General features: G+C 50.8%; 1 protein-coding gene across 1 annotated transcript; it reads left to right on the top strand.

The window, feature by feature from the left end:
• Nucleotides 1-1,000: 1,000 nt before the first annotated feature.
• On the top strand, nucleotides 1,001-15,519 carry LOC125341067 (integrin alpha-X-like). Its single transcript, XM_048333074.1, has 30 exons — nucleotides 1,001-1,037; nucleotides 2,211-2,316; nucleotides 3,615-3,718; nucleotides 3,963-4,033; nucleotides 4,163-4,277; nucleotides 5,702-5,832; nucleotides 5,936-6,081; nucleotides 6,458-6,611; nucleotides 7,110-7,260; nucleotides 7,414-7,487; nucleotides 7,633-7,762; nucleotides 7,833-7,975; nucleotides 8,085-8,225; nucleotides 8,311-8,520; nucleotides 9,447-9,577; nucleotides 9,707-9,864; nucleotides 9,977-10,131; nucleotides 10,382-10,513; nucleotides 10,610-10,683; nucleotides 10,896-11,037; nucleotides 11,551-11,667; nucleotides 11,754-11,833; nucleotides 11,955-12,038; nucleotides 12,915-12,993; nucleotides 13,098-13,202; nucleotides 13,334-13,417; nucleotides 13,608-13,721; nucleotides 13,836-13,937; nucleotides 14,161-14,271; nucleotides 15,400-15,519. The coding sequence occupies exons 1-30, from the start codon at nucleotides 1,001-1,003 to the stop codon at nucleotides 15,517-15,519; spliced, it is 3,501 nt and encodes a 1,166-aa protein (XP_048189031.1).
• The last annotated feature ends 1,623 nt before the right edge of the window (nucleotides 15,520-17,142 follow it).

Below are 17,142 nucleotides of genomic sequence, written 5' to 3' on the forward strand. Positions count from 1 at the left end.
CTCCCTTCTTGTCTTCAGGACAAAACCAAGGTGTCATAAGAGAGGGGACTTCCAGGAGTCAAGGTTTGCTTTTTCCTCTTGTGCCAAACTCCCGTCCAAGGTGACCACATCTTCTACTGACAACACTGACCCCACACACAGCTCTCCATTTTATGCCTTGCCCACATCTGGAAGCCCCTTCTGAAACACGCTCCCCCCGGGCTGGGAGGTAGCACAGTGGCAAAGCGCTTGCCTAGCAAGTGCAATGTCCTGGGTTCGATACCCAGTACCAAAAAAAAAAAAAAAAAGACAAAAAACATACAGTTACCCTGCCTCCCCAAATGCTGAAACATCCTCCCCTGTACCCTTCAACCCCTGGCTCTGGGGAGACTTCCTGGAGACCCCCGCCCTTGGCCTTTGCAGCAGAGGTGAGAGCACATCCCCTCTGTGGCAGCTGTGTGGCTTTTTACCCCCTAGCCTTCCCCACTGACCCCAGGGCCACCGTTCTGCAAAGAAAGCAGTTCTCACCTAGCAAGGTTCAGACAACTGAGCCTTGAATTTGGCTTGTTGAATAAATGGCCACCAATGGAGAGAGTGGGTGAACGAGTGAATGCCCTCTCTGAGCTCACCCTTTGGCCTAGAGACTTCTAGGCTAGGAGTGGAAGGTCCAGAAAATCTGGCGTGGGCCCCCTCCACTCCCCAGGTGGACTGGCAAGGCAAGATTAAAGGGAGCCTTCTGCCAATATGAGAGGCCACTGAGAGGGTGAAGTCAAGACGAGGAGTTGCATCTCCTCAGCCCAGCCATGGCGAGTCATCCTGACGAGGAGCTCTCTGCGAACAGAGTATGTGGGCTGCTTGGTGTCTTCATTGTCCATTTTAGTCCTGCCTGGAGGGCAGGACTCTAACCTCTGACTCAAGAGGACCTTCAGTTCCAGCCTCCTCATCACCTCTCCACTCACTTCTCTTCAGTCTTTCAGCCCAGATGCTCAGAGCATCCATCTCTGAGCTTGACATTCCAGCCATGAATAGGCTGTGCACTGCTCTCCTCTTTAGTACGGGTGAGTCTGCTTCTCCAGCAGGGGAACTTGGGGTCCCAGCCCTACACAGCCAAGGCCTGTGGTTGGGAGCAGGGCCAGGGGAGGGAGAGGGACTTGACATTGGAGTGACATTGGAGGGTTGGGATCTGGAATTCATAGAGGGAGTGGATGCTAAGGAAGTCATTCAGGAAGAGGTCAGTTGACTTGACAGTTTAGAAGTTTGTCTGTCTGTCTGTCTGTCTGTCTGTCTCTCTCACTCTGTCTTTCCTTCCTTTTTTGTGTGCACCAGTACTGGGGCTTGAACTCAGTGCCTCCTACTTATCCTTGGCTATTTCCTGCTCAAGGCTGGTGCTTTACTAGTTGGAGCCACATCTCTACTTCTGCCAATCCCCCCCTTTTTTTTTTGCCAGTCCTAGGGCTTGAACTCGGGGCCTGAGCTGCTTTTGCTCAAGGCTAGCACTCTACCACTTGAGCCACAGCACCACTGCTGGCCTTTTCTGCATATGTGGTGCCGAGAAGTAGAACCCAGAACTTCATGCATGCCAGGCAAGCACACTCTAAAACTAAGCCATATTCCCAGCCCCTACTTCTGCCCTTTTGTTAGTGAATTAGAGTAAGAGTGGCTCAGATTTGCTTGCCTGGGCTGTGTTCCAACTGTGATCATCAGATCTCAGCCTCTTGAGTAGCTAGGATGGCAGACCTGAGCCAGGGGAAGAGGTAAGGGAGGGCTGTCTTCAGAGCCGGAGCAGTGGTCTATAGAAAAGAATTGAATGTTGACTGTATAGGCCACGTGGCTACTGCATATGTTCTTGGTACATTGTATATTGTATGTATCTCTACCTGACCTAGGGAAGGGAAAGAAAAACAGGGTGAAAGATATCACAAGAAATGTACACACTGCCCTACTATGTAACTGTACCCTTTTTGCACAACACCTTGTCAAAAAATTTTTGTTTAATTAATAAATAATTTTTTAAAAAAAAGAAAGTTGACTGTAGATCTAGGGGTGGTGACGCAGTTGTGCCTCATGTGGAGGAGAGAGCGAAGCCAGGTAAAGCCAGGGGACTCTGAGGGATTGGGCCTAGAAGAGACCAGGAAGTGGGGTCCTGGGAGACGGAGCCCAGTGGGGAGGGGTCATGGTCAGGCAAGAGAAGATCCTATTCTAAAGCTCTCTTCTTGCTCCTTGCCTCCAAGGTTTTGCTGTTTCTCTGGGCTTCAACCTGGAGGTAGAAAATTCGATGAGCTTTCAAATGGGAAGTGCCGGGTTTGGATACAGTGTGGTCCAATATGACAGTTCCTGGTAAGGACAAGGTGGTGAGCAAGCTCTCTGTGCAGAGAACCCCATGCCTTCCCAGTTCTGCAACAGTAGTCTGGTGCTCTACCATATGAGTCATGCCACCAGGCCAGGGTTTTGGTGGGTTAACTAGAGATAAGAATCTCATGGACTCTTGAATAATCACAGGTAACATTTATTGAGTGACTACTGAGTACCAATAGGTAAGCACTGAGTAAGTCCACACAGCAGTCTCAGAAGGAACCAGCCATTCAATAAATGTTTATTGGGCACCTACTATAACCTATCAGGTATATACCAGTGACAAAAAGAGAAAAAAATTTCCTCAATTCCACCTCTGCAGAGTTCAACCTGTAGCTAATCTCCATATAAGGCTCAGAGGCTCAAGCAGTTGAGTTCTACTGTCTACCTCTCCCCACCCCCCCTACCCTTTTAGTCTGTCAGTAGTGGAACCTGAAGTAAGGGCCTTGTGCTCCCAGTTGACATTCTGTGCTCAAGGCTGGAACTTTATCACTGGAGCCATATCTCTGGTTTCTGCTTTTTGCTAGTAGATAAAGAGTCTTATGGACTTTTCTGCTTGGGCTGGCTTTGAATATTAATCATTAGATCTCAGACTCCTGAGTAGCTAGAATTATAGGTGTAAGCTACCAATGCTGGTTAGTCTGTACTTGTGTGTGTGTGTGTGTGTGTGTGTGTGTGTGTGTGTGTCCTTGGGGGGGGGGTGTGATGAACTCATAATCTGGCCAGACTCTCTAAGCTCTTTTGCTCAAGGCTGGCACTCTACTACTTTCACCCGCAGCTCCACTTTTGTTTTCTGTTGGTTTATTAGAGATTAAGAGTCTCATAGACTTTCTAATCCTGGTTGGAGTTGAACCCTGATCCTCAGATCTCAGCCTTTTCAGTAGCAAGGATTATAGGTCTGAATCACCAGCATCTGGCTGAGAGTCTTATGTACTTTTCTGTCTGGACTGGCTTTGAACTTTAATCATCAGATCTCACCTCTTGAGTAGCTACAGTTATACGTGTGATTCACAAATGCATGGTTTTCTCTGAATTTTCTTTTGTTATTTTTGGCAGGCCCTAGGTCTTGAACTCAAGGCCTGGGCATTGTCCCCAAGCCTCTCTGTGCTCAAGGCTAGCACTCTACCACTTGAGCCACAGGGCTACGTCTAGCTGTTTCTATGTATGTGGTATTGAGGAATCGAACCCAGGGCTTCATGCATGCTAGGCAAGCACTCTGCCACTAAGCCACATTCCCAGTCCTGTCTGCACTTTTACCAACAGTGTTCTGTTCTCCCTTGTAGGGTGGTGGTTGGAGCCCCCCATGAGGTGAAGGCCACCAACCAAAGAGGCGGCCTCTACAAGTGTGCCTATGCCACAGGGCAGTGTCAGCCCATCCAGCTGCAGGGTGAGCCCCTGCCCCTGCCTGGGTCCTGGCTCCCAAGCCCTGGGGCCCAACACTCTTACTTCTGCTGTGTGCTGTCTGCAGACCCCCTTAGGCCTCCCATCACCACATCCCTGCACTTCGTCGGCTCCACTAGGACCCACGGGTCTCCCTGGCCTTCAAGGCTCCCTGTGTCTTGATCAGACCCACCCAGCGCTAACTCATTCTTGGGTCTCCATGGTAACCACATGATTATCTATCTCCTCAGTGCCCCCTGAGGCTGTGACCATGTCCTTAGGTTTGTCCCTGGCAGCTGCCTCCAACCCCTCCCAGCTTCTGGTGAGTTGTCTTGGGTCACAGGAGGGTCCCTAGGCAGGTGTGTGTCTTGTGGAGGGTGGAGGTGCTGGGATAGGAGGTCGGGCTGGGGAGCAGAGGCAGCCCCCTTCTAGCATCTCCCTTTGTTTCTAGGCCTGTGGCCCAACGATACAGAAGGCATGCAAAGAGAATATCCATTTGAACGGGTTATGCTTCCTGCTGGGTCCATCTTTCCAGCAGAAAGAAAGGCTCCCAAAGTTCCAGCGGGGTGAGTGTTCTTGACCCCTAGCTCTTCTGGGGACCCCATATTACACATCCAATGGGGCTGCAGTGGGGTCAGAAGCACTTTTCCAGACTGGATAAGAGAAAGAAAGAATCTTTCTGGCCCTGATGGTTCATGACTGTCTTCCTAGCTACTCAAGAGCCTGAGATCGACAGAGCAAGCAAGGTTCAAAGTCAGCCCAGGCAGGAGAGTCAGTGAGACTCTTTTTAAAAATTTTTTTTAAATTCTTTTTTTTTCTTTATTGTCAAAATGAAGTTCAGTGGGGTTACAGTTTCATATGTAAGGCAATGAGTACATTTCTTATCCAACTTCATACCTCCTCCCTCATTCCCCTACGGCCCTCACATTCCCCCACCCTTCCCCCTCTATCCTGCCATGAGTTGTACAGTTGTTTACACCAAATAGTTGTGCAACTATTGCTTTTGTGGGTTTTTTTTTTGTTTTTTGCTAGTCCTGGGCCTTGAACTCAGGGCCTGAGCACTTTCCTGGCTTCTTTCTGCTCAAGGCTAGTACTCTGCCACTTGAACCACAGCACCATGTCGAGCCTCTTCTAAATATGTGGTGCTGGGAAATTGAACCCAGGGCTTCATGGCAAGCACTCTTGCCACTAGGCTATATTCCCAGCCCCTCAGTGAGACTCTTTTTTTTTTTTTTGCCCGATCCTGGGGATTGGACTCAGGGCCTGAGCACTGTCCCTGGCTTCATGCACTCTGCCACTTGAGCCACAGCGCCACTTCTAGCCATTTTCTGTATATGTGGTGCTGGGGAATTGAACCCAGGGCCTCATGTATACGAGGGAATCACTCTTGCCACTAGGCCATATCCCGAGCCCCTCAATGAGAATCATATCTATTGAATCAGTAAAAAGCTGGAAGTGGAGCTGTGGCTCAAGTGCTAGAGGACTAGCCTTGAGTAAAACAGCTAAAGGACAGCACCTAGGCTCTGAGTTCAAGCTCCAGTATTGGTGCACATGCACACACACACACACACACACACACACACACACACACACACACACACAGAGTGTAGTTTGGCATTTACTGTCCCATGTGGACCGATGGGCAGAGCTGGTGCAGGTCCTTTCCTGGTGGGACGCTGAGGGTCTTTAGAAGAGATGGGATCAGGTTCAAGGAAAGGGGCACAATGGTGGTTGTGGAAGGAGGTGGTTTTGAGGCTGTCCTCCAGATGGGAGAAGCTGTCAGTGGTTGTGCAGGGTGAAGGAGTTGAGCCAGTTGTGGCCTCTTCTTGAGGCATGAAGAGACTGCCCTGCGTCTCAGCCAGGGGACTTGGAAACTGTGGCCCTGACAAGGAGAAGACCCAGCTGGGCTGCTGAGCTTTGATCCCCAGATCGGGGCTGGAGAAGGCATAGGTTTTCCTGGCTTTGGAATGTGATTTTTGGTCTTTTCCAGCGTGCTTCAGGTTGGAACAGGATATTGTATTCCTCATCGATGGGTCAGGAAGCATCGAACCTAGTGACTTCACCACAATGCTAAACTTCGTGAAGTCTGTGATGAGCCAGTTTCAGGGATCCGGTGCTCAGGTGTGGCCTGGTGGGTGGGAAGGCAGTGCGAGAGGGCGTGGCTGGGCAGAGCTGGGGTGCTGTGGAAATCAGCTCGGTCTCTAGCATCCTGTGGTTCTCTCAGTTCTCCCTGGTGCAGTTCTCCTACAGCGTTGAGGTACACTTCACGTTCAGTGCCTACGCCAAAAGTTCAGACCCCCAGAGCCTGCTGAACAATATATATCAGGAAAGATCGAACACCAGAACTGCCACAGCCATTGATACAGTCAGGTGAGTCCAGACTTCTCCCTTCTCAAAGTACCCTCTCTGCACCCTCCCACATGAATTGCCAGCTTACCTACTCTGGGGCCCTTGAGTAGGACTGAGGTCTCCAGGGGAAAGGATATGGCTACATTCTTTCAAAGGAGATTGAGGTCTCTAATGAGGTCTCTAGATCCTCTTTTAAGAACTCTTCCTCCTCCTCCTCCTCCTCCTCCTCCTCCTCCTCCTCCTCCTCCTCCTCCTCCTCCTCCTCCTCCTCCTCCCCCCTCCTCCTCCCCTCTCCTCCTCCTCCTTCCTCCTCCTCCACTTCCTCCTCCTCCTCCAGTGGCATGAGCCACTGATGGCTGACCAGCACCCCCTCCCCACCTTTTAAATTTCCTGACAGAAAGGACGTGTTCACTGCTGAGAAAGGAGCCCGCAAAGATGCCACCAAGATCCTCATCGTTATTACTGATGGCTGGAAATTTGGCGACAACAAGGAGTATTCCGAAGTGATACCTCCGGCCAACGCCGCAGGCATCATCCGCTATGCCATCGGGGTAAACTCCAGCTTTCCACTGCCTCCCTCGTGTCCTTCTCCAGGAAGCTTCCTTTCAAGATTAGAAACCTCCGGCTCGCACATCTGTGGGGCATGAAGTCCACTGTCCTCAGCTAGAGACTCAGTGTCCTCTTTCTTCACCTCCTTGATGCTAGCCAATCTCGTTTTCTTTCCCATATCTCCTGCAAGATGAACCCTGTAGGGCTCATGGGTCTTGAACTCAGGGCCTGGGAGCTGTCCTTGAGCTTTTGTGCTCAGGGCAGTGCACTACCACGTTAAGCCACAGCCCCATTTCTGGCTTTTTGTGTGGTTCCTTTGAGATAAGGGTCTCGTAGACTTTACTGCCCAGGCTGGCTTTAGGCAACAGTCCTCAGATCTCAGCTTCCTGTGCAGCTAGGATGACAGGCATGAGCCACTGGTCCCTGACTACAAATAGGTTCCCCCACCCTACCCCCACCATGGGTGATTTTCATGGTAAATTGGTCTTTTCTGGGAGCAGGTTGGAGATGCTTTTCAAACGCCAGCATCCAGGGACGAACTAAATACCATCGCCTCAAGTCCTCCCCAGGACTACGTATTTAATGTGAAGAACTTTGATGCACTGAAGCAGATTCAAAAACAGCTGAAAGACAAGATCTTTGCCATCGAGGGTATGTCAGACAGGGAGCTACTGGCTTTACATGTGCTCAGGCATCATGGCCTCTCCTGGCTACTTTCCAGTATGATGCTGACCCTAAGTCGCCTCCTTGGACTTGGCCAAGCCCATCTTTCTCCCTGAAGCCTCTGGCATTGTGTCTTTGCAGGTACAGGGACCGGGAGCAGTAGTTCCTTTGAACTGGAGATGTCCCAGGAAGGCTTCAGTGCGGCCTTCACCCCTGTGAGTGGTTTCTTTGTGGCTGAGGATGGAGGATGAGGGAGAGGAAGAGGAGGGGGTTGGTGGTATGAAGCTAGGGGCAGGTTCTCTTCAGACTAGGCTGTCTTCTTACTCCAGCCTGCTCAGTTCTGGAATCCTTTCCTCCCAGGATGGACCAGTTTTGGGGGCCGTGGGTAGCTTCGACTGGTCCGGAGGTGCCTTCTTGCACTCCCCCACTAGGCCTGCCACTTTCATCAACATGTCTAAGGAGAATGTGGACATGAGGGACGCCTACCTAGGTAAGGAAGGCCTGGACGGGCTGCTGGGAAGAGGGGGAGACGCCCTGGTGCTGAGGCCTGGTCCCTGCAGGTTACTCCACCCAGGTGGCCCTGTGGAAGGGGGCGCGGAGCCTGGTCATGGGGGCCCCTCGTTACCAGCACACGGGGAAGGTTGTCATGTTCACCCAGGAATCGGGGCAATGGCAGCCAAATGCTGAAGTCACAGGGACCCAGGTGGGTGTGTAGGGAGGATGGGGGTGGACCCCAAGGGGGTGGGGTGGCTGGGTCCAGAAAGGGAGGAGGCTGGGGGGTCAGGCAGGTGACTTCAGGCTTTGCCCTCCAGATTGGCTCCTACTTTGGGGCCTCCCTGTGCTCTGTGGATGTCAATGGAGATGGCAACACTGACCTGATCCTCATTGGGGCCCCCCATTACTATGAGCAGACCCAGGAGGGCCAGGTGTCTGTGTGCCCGATGCCCAGGGGGGTGAGTGGCAGATGGGGCTGGGCTGGGTGGGGGTAGGGGATGGTGGTCCAGTCTGGGGTGGGCTGACACTGGTTGTATTGTGCAGAGGGCTCCGTGGCGGTGTGGGTCTGTTCTCCGAGGGGAGCAGGGCCATCCCTTGGGCCGCTTTGGGGCGGCCGTGACCGTGCTTGGGGACGTGAACTGGGACAAGCTGACAGACGTGGCCGTTGGGGCTCCAGGAGAGCAGGAGAACCACGGTGCTGTTTACATCTTTCATGGCACCCCAGGCCTGGGCTTGGGCCCTGCACACACCCAGGTGAGGCCCTGTTGGTGTGCTTCATGACTGTGACAGTGTCTGGATACTTCTCTTGCCTTTCTCACAGTCACCAGAATGGTGATCCCCTTTTTTTCCAGCACTCATCCCTTTTGTAGCAAGTTAAACCTGTGTCATTAAGAAATGGCAAATCTGATCAATAGATGTACTGCTTTATAACAGAGTTCCATGATCCTGGAGTGTCCCATTCAGGCTTCTTAATCACCCATCAATGTACAAGATACACAGGCCCCAGCTCAGCAAACCTGTTTTACTTTTCATTTGTATGTGTTTGTGTGTGTGTGTGTGTGTGTGTGTGTGTGCGTGTGTGTAGGTATTGGATTGGAACTTGAACTCAGAGCCTCATGCTCTCTCAAGTTTGGTGCTCTACCTCTTGATCCAAGCTTCACTTCTATAGCAAACCTGTTTTCCAGGTGTAATTTGACCTGTCCAGGATCCAGAGGACTAGGGATGGTAACTTCTGACTCCTAATCCAGTGCTCCGTCTCTGAGTGGTTTCCTGTTGCTCCTAAGTATAGGTTTCACGACATCTGTCCTCTCATCCATCCCTGGATGATATATGATTTTCATTGCATTCTTGCCATCCATGAAATATGCCTCTAGGATCTCTCTGCCCAGGAGGATAGCAATAGGAGTCACTAGGATAAATGGCTGCTTTCCTTGGCAAACATCAAGCAAATGCAAACTGAAAAAATATTTTCTGATCACTGTTGGCTCATGCCTGTAATCCTAGCTACTCAGGAGGTGGAGCTCTGAGAATCATGGCTCAAAACCAGACAACTCTGAGAGACCCTTATGTCTAGTTAAGCAGCCAAAACCTGGGAGTGGATGTGTAGTTCACTAGTGGTGCACCCACCTTGGCACTCTAATCAGTACCCTCCCCCTCTCCCCTCCTCCTCTTCTGGGCAGAGGATTGCAGCCTCCCAGCTCTCCTCCAAGCTACAGTATTTTGGGCAGTCGCTGAGTGGGGGTCAGGACCTCACCCAGGATGGACTGGTGGACCTGGCCGTGGGGTCCCGGGACCGTGTGCTGCTGCTCAGGTGAGAACCTTCCTCAGACATTCCTCCTCCGCCCGAGGTCTGGGTGAGGGTCCCCAGGCCTCCCCACTTGCAGGTTTGTGCTCCCAGGAAGTACCCTGGACAGCGTCTCAGCTTTGTGTTTGCCTACAGGACCAGACCCATCCTCCAGGTTTCTGCAAACATCCGCTTCTCACCTGCAGAGATCTCCAGGACTGTGTTCCAGTGTCAGAACCACCAAGCCACCGTCCAGACACTGGGCCGTGCCGATGTCTGCCTTCATGTTACTGAAAGTTCTAAACAGCAGCTAGGTGAGTGACCCAGGACACCCCAAACTTCTGCAGCCCCTGCCTCTGGAACCTCCAGAGCTTCCTGTTTGCTCACTTGTTGTCTGGTGCTCTCCTATTCTGCTTTCCCTTACAGGCAACCTTCAAAGCTCCATGACCTTTGACCTGGCCCTGGACCCTGGCCGTCCAATTCCCCGTGCCATCTTCAAGGACACAAAGACACGGCTTCTGACCTGGAATGAAGTCCTTGGACTGAGCTCGCATTGCAAACAAGTGGAATTACTCCTCCCGGTAAGAGGGCCTTGTACGGACACGGGTGTGAGTGTAGGTGGGCATCATTGCTGGGGGGGGGGGGCTGGCAACGGGCTAGGCAAAGAAAAGAACAGGGTGTGTTCTCTGCCTGGGTGAGCAAGGTTTTGTGGGGCAGAGTAGCACTTGCTCATTGAGGCCGGAGTTGTCTCCCCCTTTACAGACAGGAGGACTGGACAAAGTCACTGCTTGGTGATTTCCTAAGCACCTCCTTTCACTGCCCACCCTCTAGGACTGTGTGGAGGAGGCGGTGACCCCCATCACCTTGCGCCTCAACTTCTCTCTAGTGGGCCTGCCCCTGTCTTCCTTCAAAAATCTCATTCCAATGTTGGATAAGAACATGAAGACCTACTACACGGCTTCTGTGAGTTGGGCCTCCTGTGGTGTTGAGGCCTCCAGTCGGGGGGCAGAGGGAGCTGCCTCTAGATTTCCACACAACCTTTCCTTGCTTTTCTCTCAGCTCCCCTTTGAGAAGAACTGTGGAGCTGACCACATCTGCCAGGATGACCTTGGTGTCACCTTCGACTTCTCAGGGTGAACTTCTAGCCCCTAGATCTGCCTTCTGGCCACACCCTTCCTCCCAGGACCTGGCTCTGCTGCCTCTGCCCTGTCTCCCTTCCCCCAGGGACTCAAATGTCCTCTCCCTTGCCTACCTAACACCCCCACCCCCACCACATGGCTCACCCCCTAGACCATATCTGACCTCAGTCACAGAATCATCTCATCTTTTCACTCCCAACACTCAGCCTGCAGACTGTGGTGGTGGGAATGACCCTAGACCTAAATGTGAACGTGACAGTGTCCAACGATGGCGAGGATTCCTACGGTACCACGATTACCTTCATCTACCCAGCAGGGCTGTCCTATCGGCGAATGACTGGAAGCCAGGTGCTCCCCCCTGGGAAAGGATGAAGCCAGTGGGATGTATTAGGTCAGAGCTCAGGCTAGGGGGTCATGGCTCATCAGTCTGTAATAGGCCACCAGGTCTAGGCTGGGCTGGGTAGGCTGGAAGGGCGAATGCACTTCACTTTGAGCATTTAAAGACATGCCTATCAGAAATGAGTTCCTAGCTGGGCTCTGGTGGCTCACACCTGTCATCCTAGCTACTCAGGAGGCTGAGATCTGAGGACTGTGTTTTAAAGCCAGCCTGGTAGAAAAAAAAAGTGTGGGACTCCTATTGTCCCATTGATCAGCAAAAAGCTGGAAGTAAGGGTTTGGCTTCAGTGGCAGAGTTACTAGCCCTGGGGGTGAGGGGGGAGCTAAAGCACAGTGCCCAGGCCCCATGTTTGAGCCCCACCAAAACATCCTAAGTTGGGTTCCAAGACAGTGTTCTTGGGATGCTGAGTCTCTCAGATCCCTAATCAATCCTCATCAGTGCTGTTCCACTTGCCTTTGCCTAAGAGCTCGCTGCATCAGCGCCCTCTCACCCTGACCTGTGACAGCGTCCAAACTGAGGACCTGAACATCAGGAGCACCAGCTGCCACATCGGCCATGTCATCTTCTACGGTGGCACACGGGTCAGCCTGGCTCCCGTCCACCCCTCCTGACTGTCCCCCTCCTGCCTTACCCCTTCCTCACCTCCTCTTTCTTCCCTCTTGTTCAGATTTTCTTCTTGGCTACTTTTGATGTCTCCCCCAAAGCCATGTTGGGAGACAAGCTACTCATGACAGCCAATGTGACCAGGTGAGCGTGGCAAAAGATTCAGGGGAGCCACCTTGTCCTCTTGTCCCCGCGCCCCTGGGTGTCACAGTCTAGCCTGGCCTTCTGGGGCCCTTGCCCAAGGGGCTGTGTCCTCTTTCTCCAGTGAGAACAACTCACCCAGGACCAGCAAGAGCACCTTGCAGCAGGAGCTGCCGGTGAAGTACGCGGTCTATGCTGTGGTCAGCAGGTATGCGGTAGGTGTGTGGCGCCTGGAATCAAGCTTCTTCTCCACCTAACTAGGGCAGGAGGAGTGTGTGTGTGTGTGTGTGTGTGTGTGTGTGTGTGTGTGTGTCTGTGTGTCTGTGTGTGTGTCTGTGTGTGTGTGAGCATGGGTACAAGACAGTACTGGAGCCTGAACTTAGTGCTTTGTGTTCTTACTTAGCATTTTTTTTGGTTGTTGTTCAAGGTGCACTACCATTTGGGTCATATCTGCACATCCTCTATAATCTTCTTCTTTTTTTATGTTTTGGTCATTGGGCCTTCGTGCTGTCCCTAAGCTTTTCTGCTCAAGGACAGTGCTCTATTACTTTGATCCACTGCTCCACTTCTGGTTTTCTAGTGGTTCTTTGGAGATAAGACTCTCATGGACTTTTCTGCTTGTGCTGGCTTTGGACCATGATCCTCAGATCTCAACTTCCTGAGTAGATAGAGTTATAGGAATGAACTTCCAGTCCTGGTTGTTTGTGGATATATATATATATATATATATATATATATATATATATATATATATATATATATTACATATAGGTATTATATATACGGTGAATATTGTATATATATATACAACATATTCTATATATGTATTATATTTAGAGAGACAATATTGTCTATATATACACACATATAGTCTCTTCTTTTTGTACTGGGGATCAAACCCAGGACACTGCCACTGCTACATCCTAACCCTCCTAGAATCTTTATTATCCCAGCTCAGTCACAGCCCTCATTCCACATCATTCTAAGGCCTCCTGACTCTCTCTGTCCCATCATGACAGAACCAGGCTCTCCTCAAGAGAGCTCCCTGGCACTTGAAAGTCACACTCACCTCTTCTCTCTCCAGCTTGGAGGAGTCCACCAAATACCTCAACTTCTCAGCCACAGAGCACGAGCTGAGCGGCATGGTGAAGCACGGATACCAGGCAGGTGGTGGCATCTCGCAGCTCAGGCTGAGCAGGGCGCTGGGCCCTGGACAACAGGCTGAGCTGTGAGTCTGACAAAGGCCTCCGTTCTGACTTCTGAGCAGGCACATAACCTGGGACAGAGGGATCTGCCCATGAGCATCCACTTCTGGGTACCTGTAGAAGTAGGCGGGACAGCTGTGTGGACGGAATTGAAGCTACACCCCCAGGTACTCAAGACTGTGTGCTCCTTACTGCGCAGCTTTTTGCACTTAGGTTCCCACCTTCCTATCCATCATGGATCTCTGAGCTCCCACACTGAGACATTATTCTCTCCATATCGTTTTTTATTTCTTTCTAGAACCCATCTATCCAGTGCTCTTCAGAGAGAATAGTTCCCAAGCAGTCTGACTTCCGGGCTCATATGAAGGAAGATCCCGTGCTGGTGAGGAGAGCTCTGGGCAGAGGGCTCCTGGCTATCGCCCACCTTGGGTCACACATCAGAGATTTTTAATTCAGGAATCGCATAACAGCAGGTGGACTGCTCCTTCCTGTCAATATAACCGTTTTATGTTGTCTCTTACCTTAAAATTCACCTGCCTCTGGTCGGTCCAACATTGCTTCTCTGTCCCCAGAACTGTTCCATTGCAGACTGCCTGAAGTTCCGCTGTGACATCCCCTCCTTCGGCATCCAGGAGCAGCTGGACTTCCTCCTGCAGGGCAACCTCAGCTTCGGCTGGGTCAGCAAGGTGTGTACACCTGTGCTCTGAGGCACGTGGGGCCGTCATCAAGCCGGGGCAGTCCTGGAGCTCTGAGCTTGATGCCTCAGACCCAGCTCCCTCAGCAACTTCTCCCCTCGGCAGACATTGCAGAAGAAGGTGTTGGTCACAACGGTGGCTGAGATCACGTTCGACACAGCTGTGTATTCCCAGCTCCCAGGCCAGGAGGCGTTCTTGAGGGCCCAGGTAATGACTTCATGGTGCTGGTTGGGGGATTTGCAGACCCAGAGGGAAGGGTTTGGGGAGGGTCCCTGGCAGGAGATTTGTCCCTAAATGGATGAATGCTTTTGCATCTCAGCCCTGGGAGAGGGGCCTGGGACCAGAGGATGGGATGGACCTAAAGGCTGGCCATCGGGGAAGCTGAGAATCTAGAGGCCTGCAATTCCCTGACATGTTCACCTCCCATCAGGTGAAGACAGTGCTGGAGAATTACGAGGTGCCCAACCCTATTCCCCTCATCGTGGGCAGTTCCGTGGGTGGGCTGCTGCTGCTGGCCCTCATCACAGCTGCCCTGTACAAGGTGAGTGTTTTAGGCCACGTCAAACCCCAGGCTCGGATCCTACTCTTCCTACCAGAAACAAAGAGGTGATTTGGGAGTCTAAGGCACATCCTAGGTCACTTCCTATGAGAAACTCCCTTCCTCTTCCAAGGTCACTTCCTGTGAGAGATTCCTTCCTCTTTCCCAGGTCATTTCCTGTGGGAATCTCCTTGTCTTTACAAAGTCACTTTCTGTGAGAGACTCCCTCCTGCTTCCAAGGTCTCCAGTGTGTGTGTGTGTGTGTGTGTGTGTGTGTGTGTACACTCATGTGCACCCATGCATTGTCCTCCCCTGGATCCCAGACCTCCTCTCACCTCTCTCCCTATTCTACCAACTTCTCCCTATGTGTGGTTGTGTTCCCCTTGCAGCAGACACAGCAGAAAGCAGGCCCAGGATTCAATATGGAGTCATACCAGGTTTTGTTCACTTCATGCTTTCTTTCATGGAGTCCACTCTAGATCTTTGTTTCTTTCTGTGATGGTCAGAAACGTTTCTTTCACTTGATAGCCATGTAATATTGTCTAACTACACAGTATATCTAGTGCTGGAAACATAGCCAATGCTCCAGAAATGGTGACAGCTCCTTTTCCCTCAGTCACCTCTCCTCTCTTGTACTGGACCTTCTGATCATCATCGTCATCATCTTCCTCCTCCTCCTCCTCCTCTTCCTCCTCTTCCTGCCCCTTTTCTCCTCTTCTTCCCCCTTCTCTCCTCCTCCTCCTCTTCCTGCCCCTTTTCTCCTCTTCTTCCCCCTTCTCTCCCCCTCCTCCTCCTCCCCCCCTTTTCTTCTCCTCCTCCCTCTTCTCTCCTCCTCCTTCTCTCCTCTTCTTCTCATTTATTTATGGTACCAGTACTGGGGCTTGGATTTGGGGCCTGGCATTGTCCATTCACGTATTCCATTTAAAGCTGGCATGCTACTACTTGGTCCCATGGTCCCATTTCTGGCATTATTTCCTTTTTTTTTTTTAATGGTTAGTTCGAGATAAAAGTCTCAGATTTTTCTGCACGGGCTAGCTTCCCACTCAGCCTCCTGAGTAGCTAGGATTACAGGTGTGAGCCATGGATGCTTGGCCTCTGATCTTCTCTTGATTTTCTCCTTCCTCTCCACAGGTGGGCTTCTTCAACCGTCAGTACAAGAAAATGTTGGAGGAAGCAAATGGACAGCAGAAAGCTGTGCCAGAAAATGGGGTTGCAGAGGCTTTCACAGATAATTGGGTAGCAGATACGTAGGCTGCTCAGGGAGGAGCCACCCCTCTCTTCTGCTTTGTACCTTCTTCCCGGAGAGCTTTCCTGGTCCTCTTCCTGTCCAAGTCAGGGAAAGAAGCATTCCACGGGGAAGAGCTAGGACCAGTCTGTGCCTGCTCTTTGGGAAGAGAAGAGGCATTGTCTTGTCAAAACTCCAACTGGAGACTGAAGATGGGACCCCAGCCACGGCCCAGAGAACTTCCCTTGGAATTGCTACCTGGAAAACAGACCCGGGGCTCCCTTCCTCCTCTAGACTCTGGTTTTCCAGATGGAGACCTGAGTAAGCCACTGGTCCTCACACCCTTTCAGTGGCTCCCTATTCCTCTCCTGTGGGTAATGTGGGACCTCTATCTTGAAGTTCTGTCTCTGGAAGGTGGGCTTTGAGGATCATGGTGTAAGCTGCTTGATACCTTCTTAGCTTTCTCATGTCTAGAAAATTCTTGTCAGTCTCAGCTCCTCGCTTCTTTTGGGAGTTATGGTTCAGATTTCTCGATGAACTGGAGTGAAATTGTCAGCACACTGGAGTTTGTAAAGCGGGATCCATCCTAGATCAGCATGGCCAGTGGGGAGGACTGGAGTTCCCTCCCCTTGTGGAAGCCTTGACCCCAGAACTCTGCAGCTCACCCACCTTCAGCTCAAAAGAGGCCGGGCAGCCTCTGTTTTTTGAGACTTCAAATATAGTAAATAAAAAAGTGCCAGAAGACGATTGTGAGAAAAATATCTGTATATTTTAAATGTTTGCCCTAATAAATTTAAAACATACACAGAGATGTTTGTGCTTTCACTGGGAAGTAAATCAAAGTTCTGAAAATGGCTGGGTGCTGGTGTCTCATGTGTAATCTTCGCTACTCAGGAGGCTAAGCTCTGAGGACCAGGGTTGGAAGCCAACCTGGGCAAGAAAGTCCATGAGATTCTTATCATCAACAAACTAGTAGAACAAACAAAGAAACAAACCCCAAACCAACTGGAGTGGGGCCAGGAGTGGTAGAACACTAGCTACGGGCAAAAAGAAGCTCAGGGTGAGCACCCAGGCCTTGAGTTCAAGTCCCAGGACTGGCACAAAAAAGAAAAAAAAGGGAAAAGAAAAATCTTAAATGAAGACCTTTTTTTTTTTTATTAATTGAACATAAATTTTTTTACAAGGTGTTGTGGAAAGAGGGTGCAGTTACATAGTATGGCAGTGTGTACATTTCTTGTGATATCTTACAACCTGTTTTTCCATCCCTTGTCTAGGTCAGGTAGACACATAAGCAATATAAAATGTATCAAGCACATATACAGTGTTCACAGACTTGGTCTCTACTGTCTCTCTGTCTCCCTTTGTTAACAGTCATATATCAGGGAGATCATGCCTCTTTGTTTTCTGTGTTCTAGGCTTGTCTCACTCAACATTATTTGTTCGAGTTCTGACCATTTCCCTGCGAATAACAATATTTCACCATTCCTAATCACTATGTAGTATTCCATTGTGTATAAGTACCATATTTTTTGGATCCATTCGTCTGTGGAGGGGCATCTGGGTTGTTTCCATATTTTGGCTATTGTGAATTGTGCCGCGATAAACATGGAAGTACAAATGTCTTTTTGATATCTTGGGTTTTGCTGTTT

Source organism: Perognathus longimembris, chromosome 23 (assembly GCF_023159225.1).
Source record: "Perognathus longimembris pacificus isolate PPM17 chromosome 23, ASM2315922v1, whole genome shotgun sequence".
Classification (NCBI taxonomy): Eukaryota; Metazoa; Chordata; class Mammalia; order Rodentia; family Heteromyidae; genus Perognathus; species Perognathus longimembris.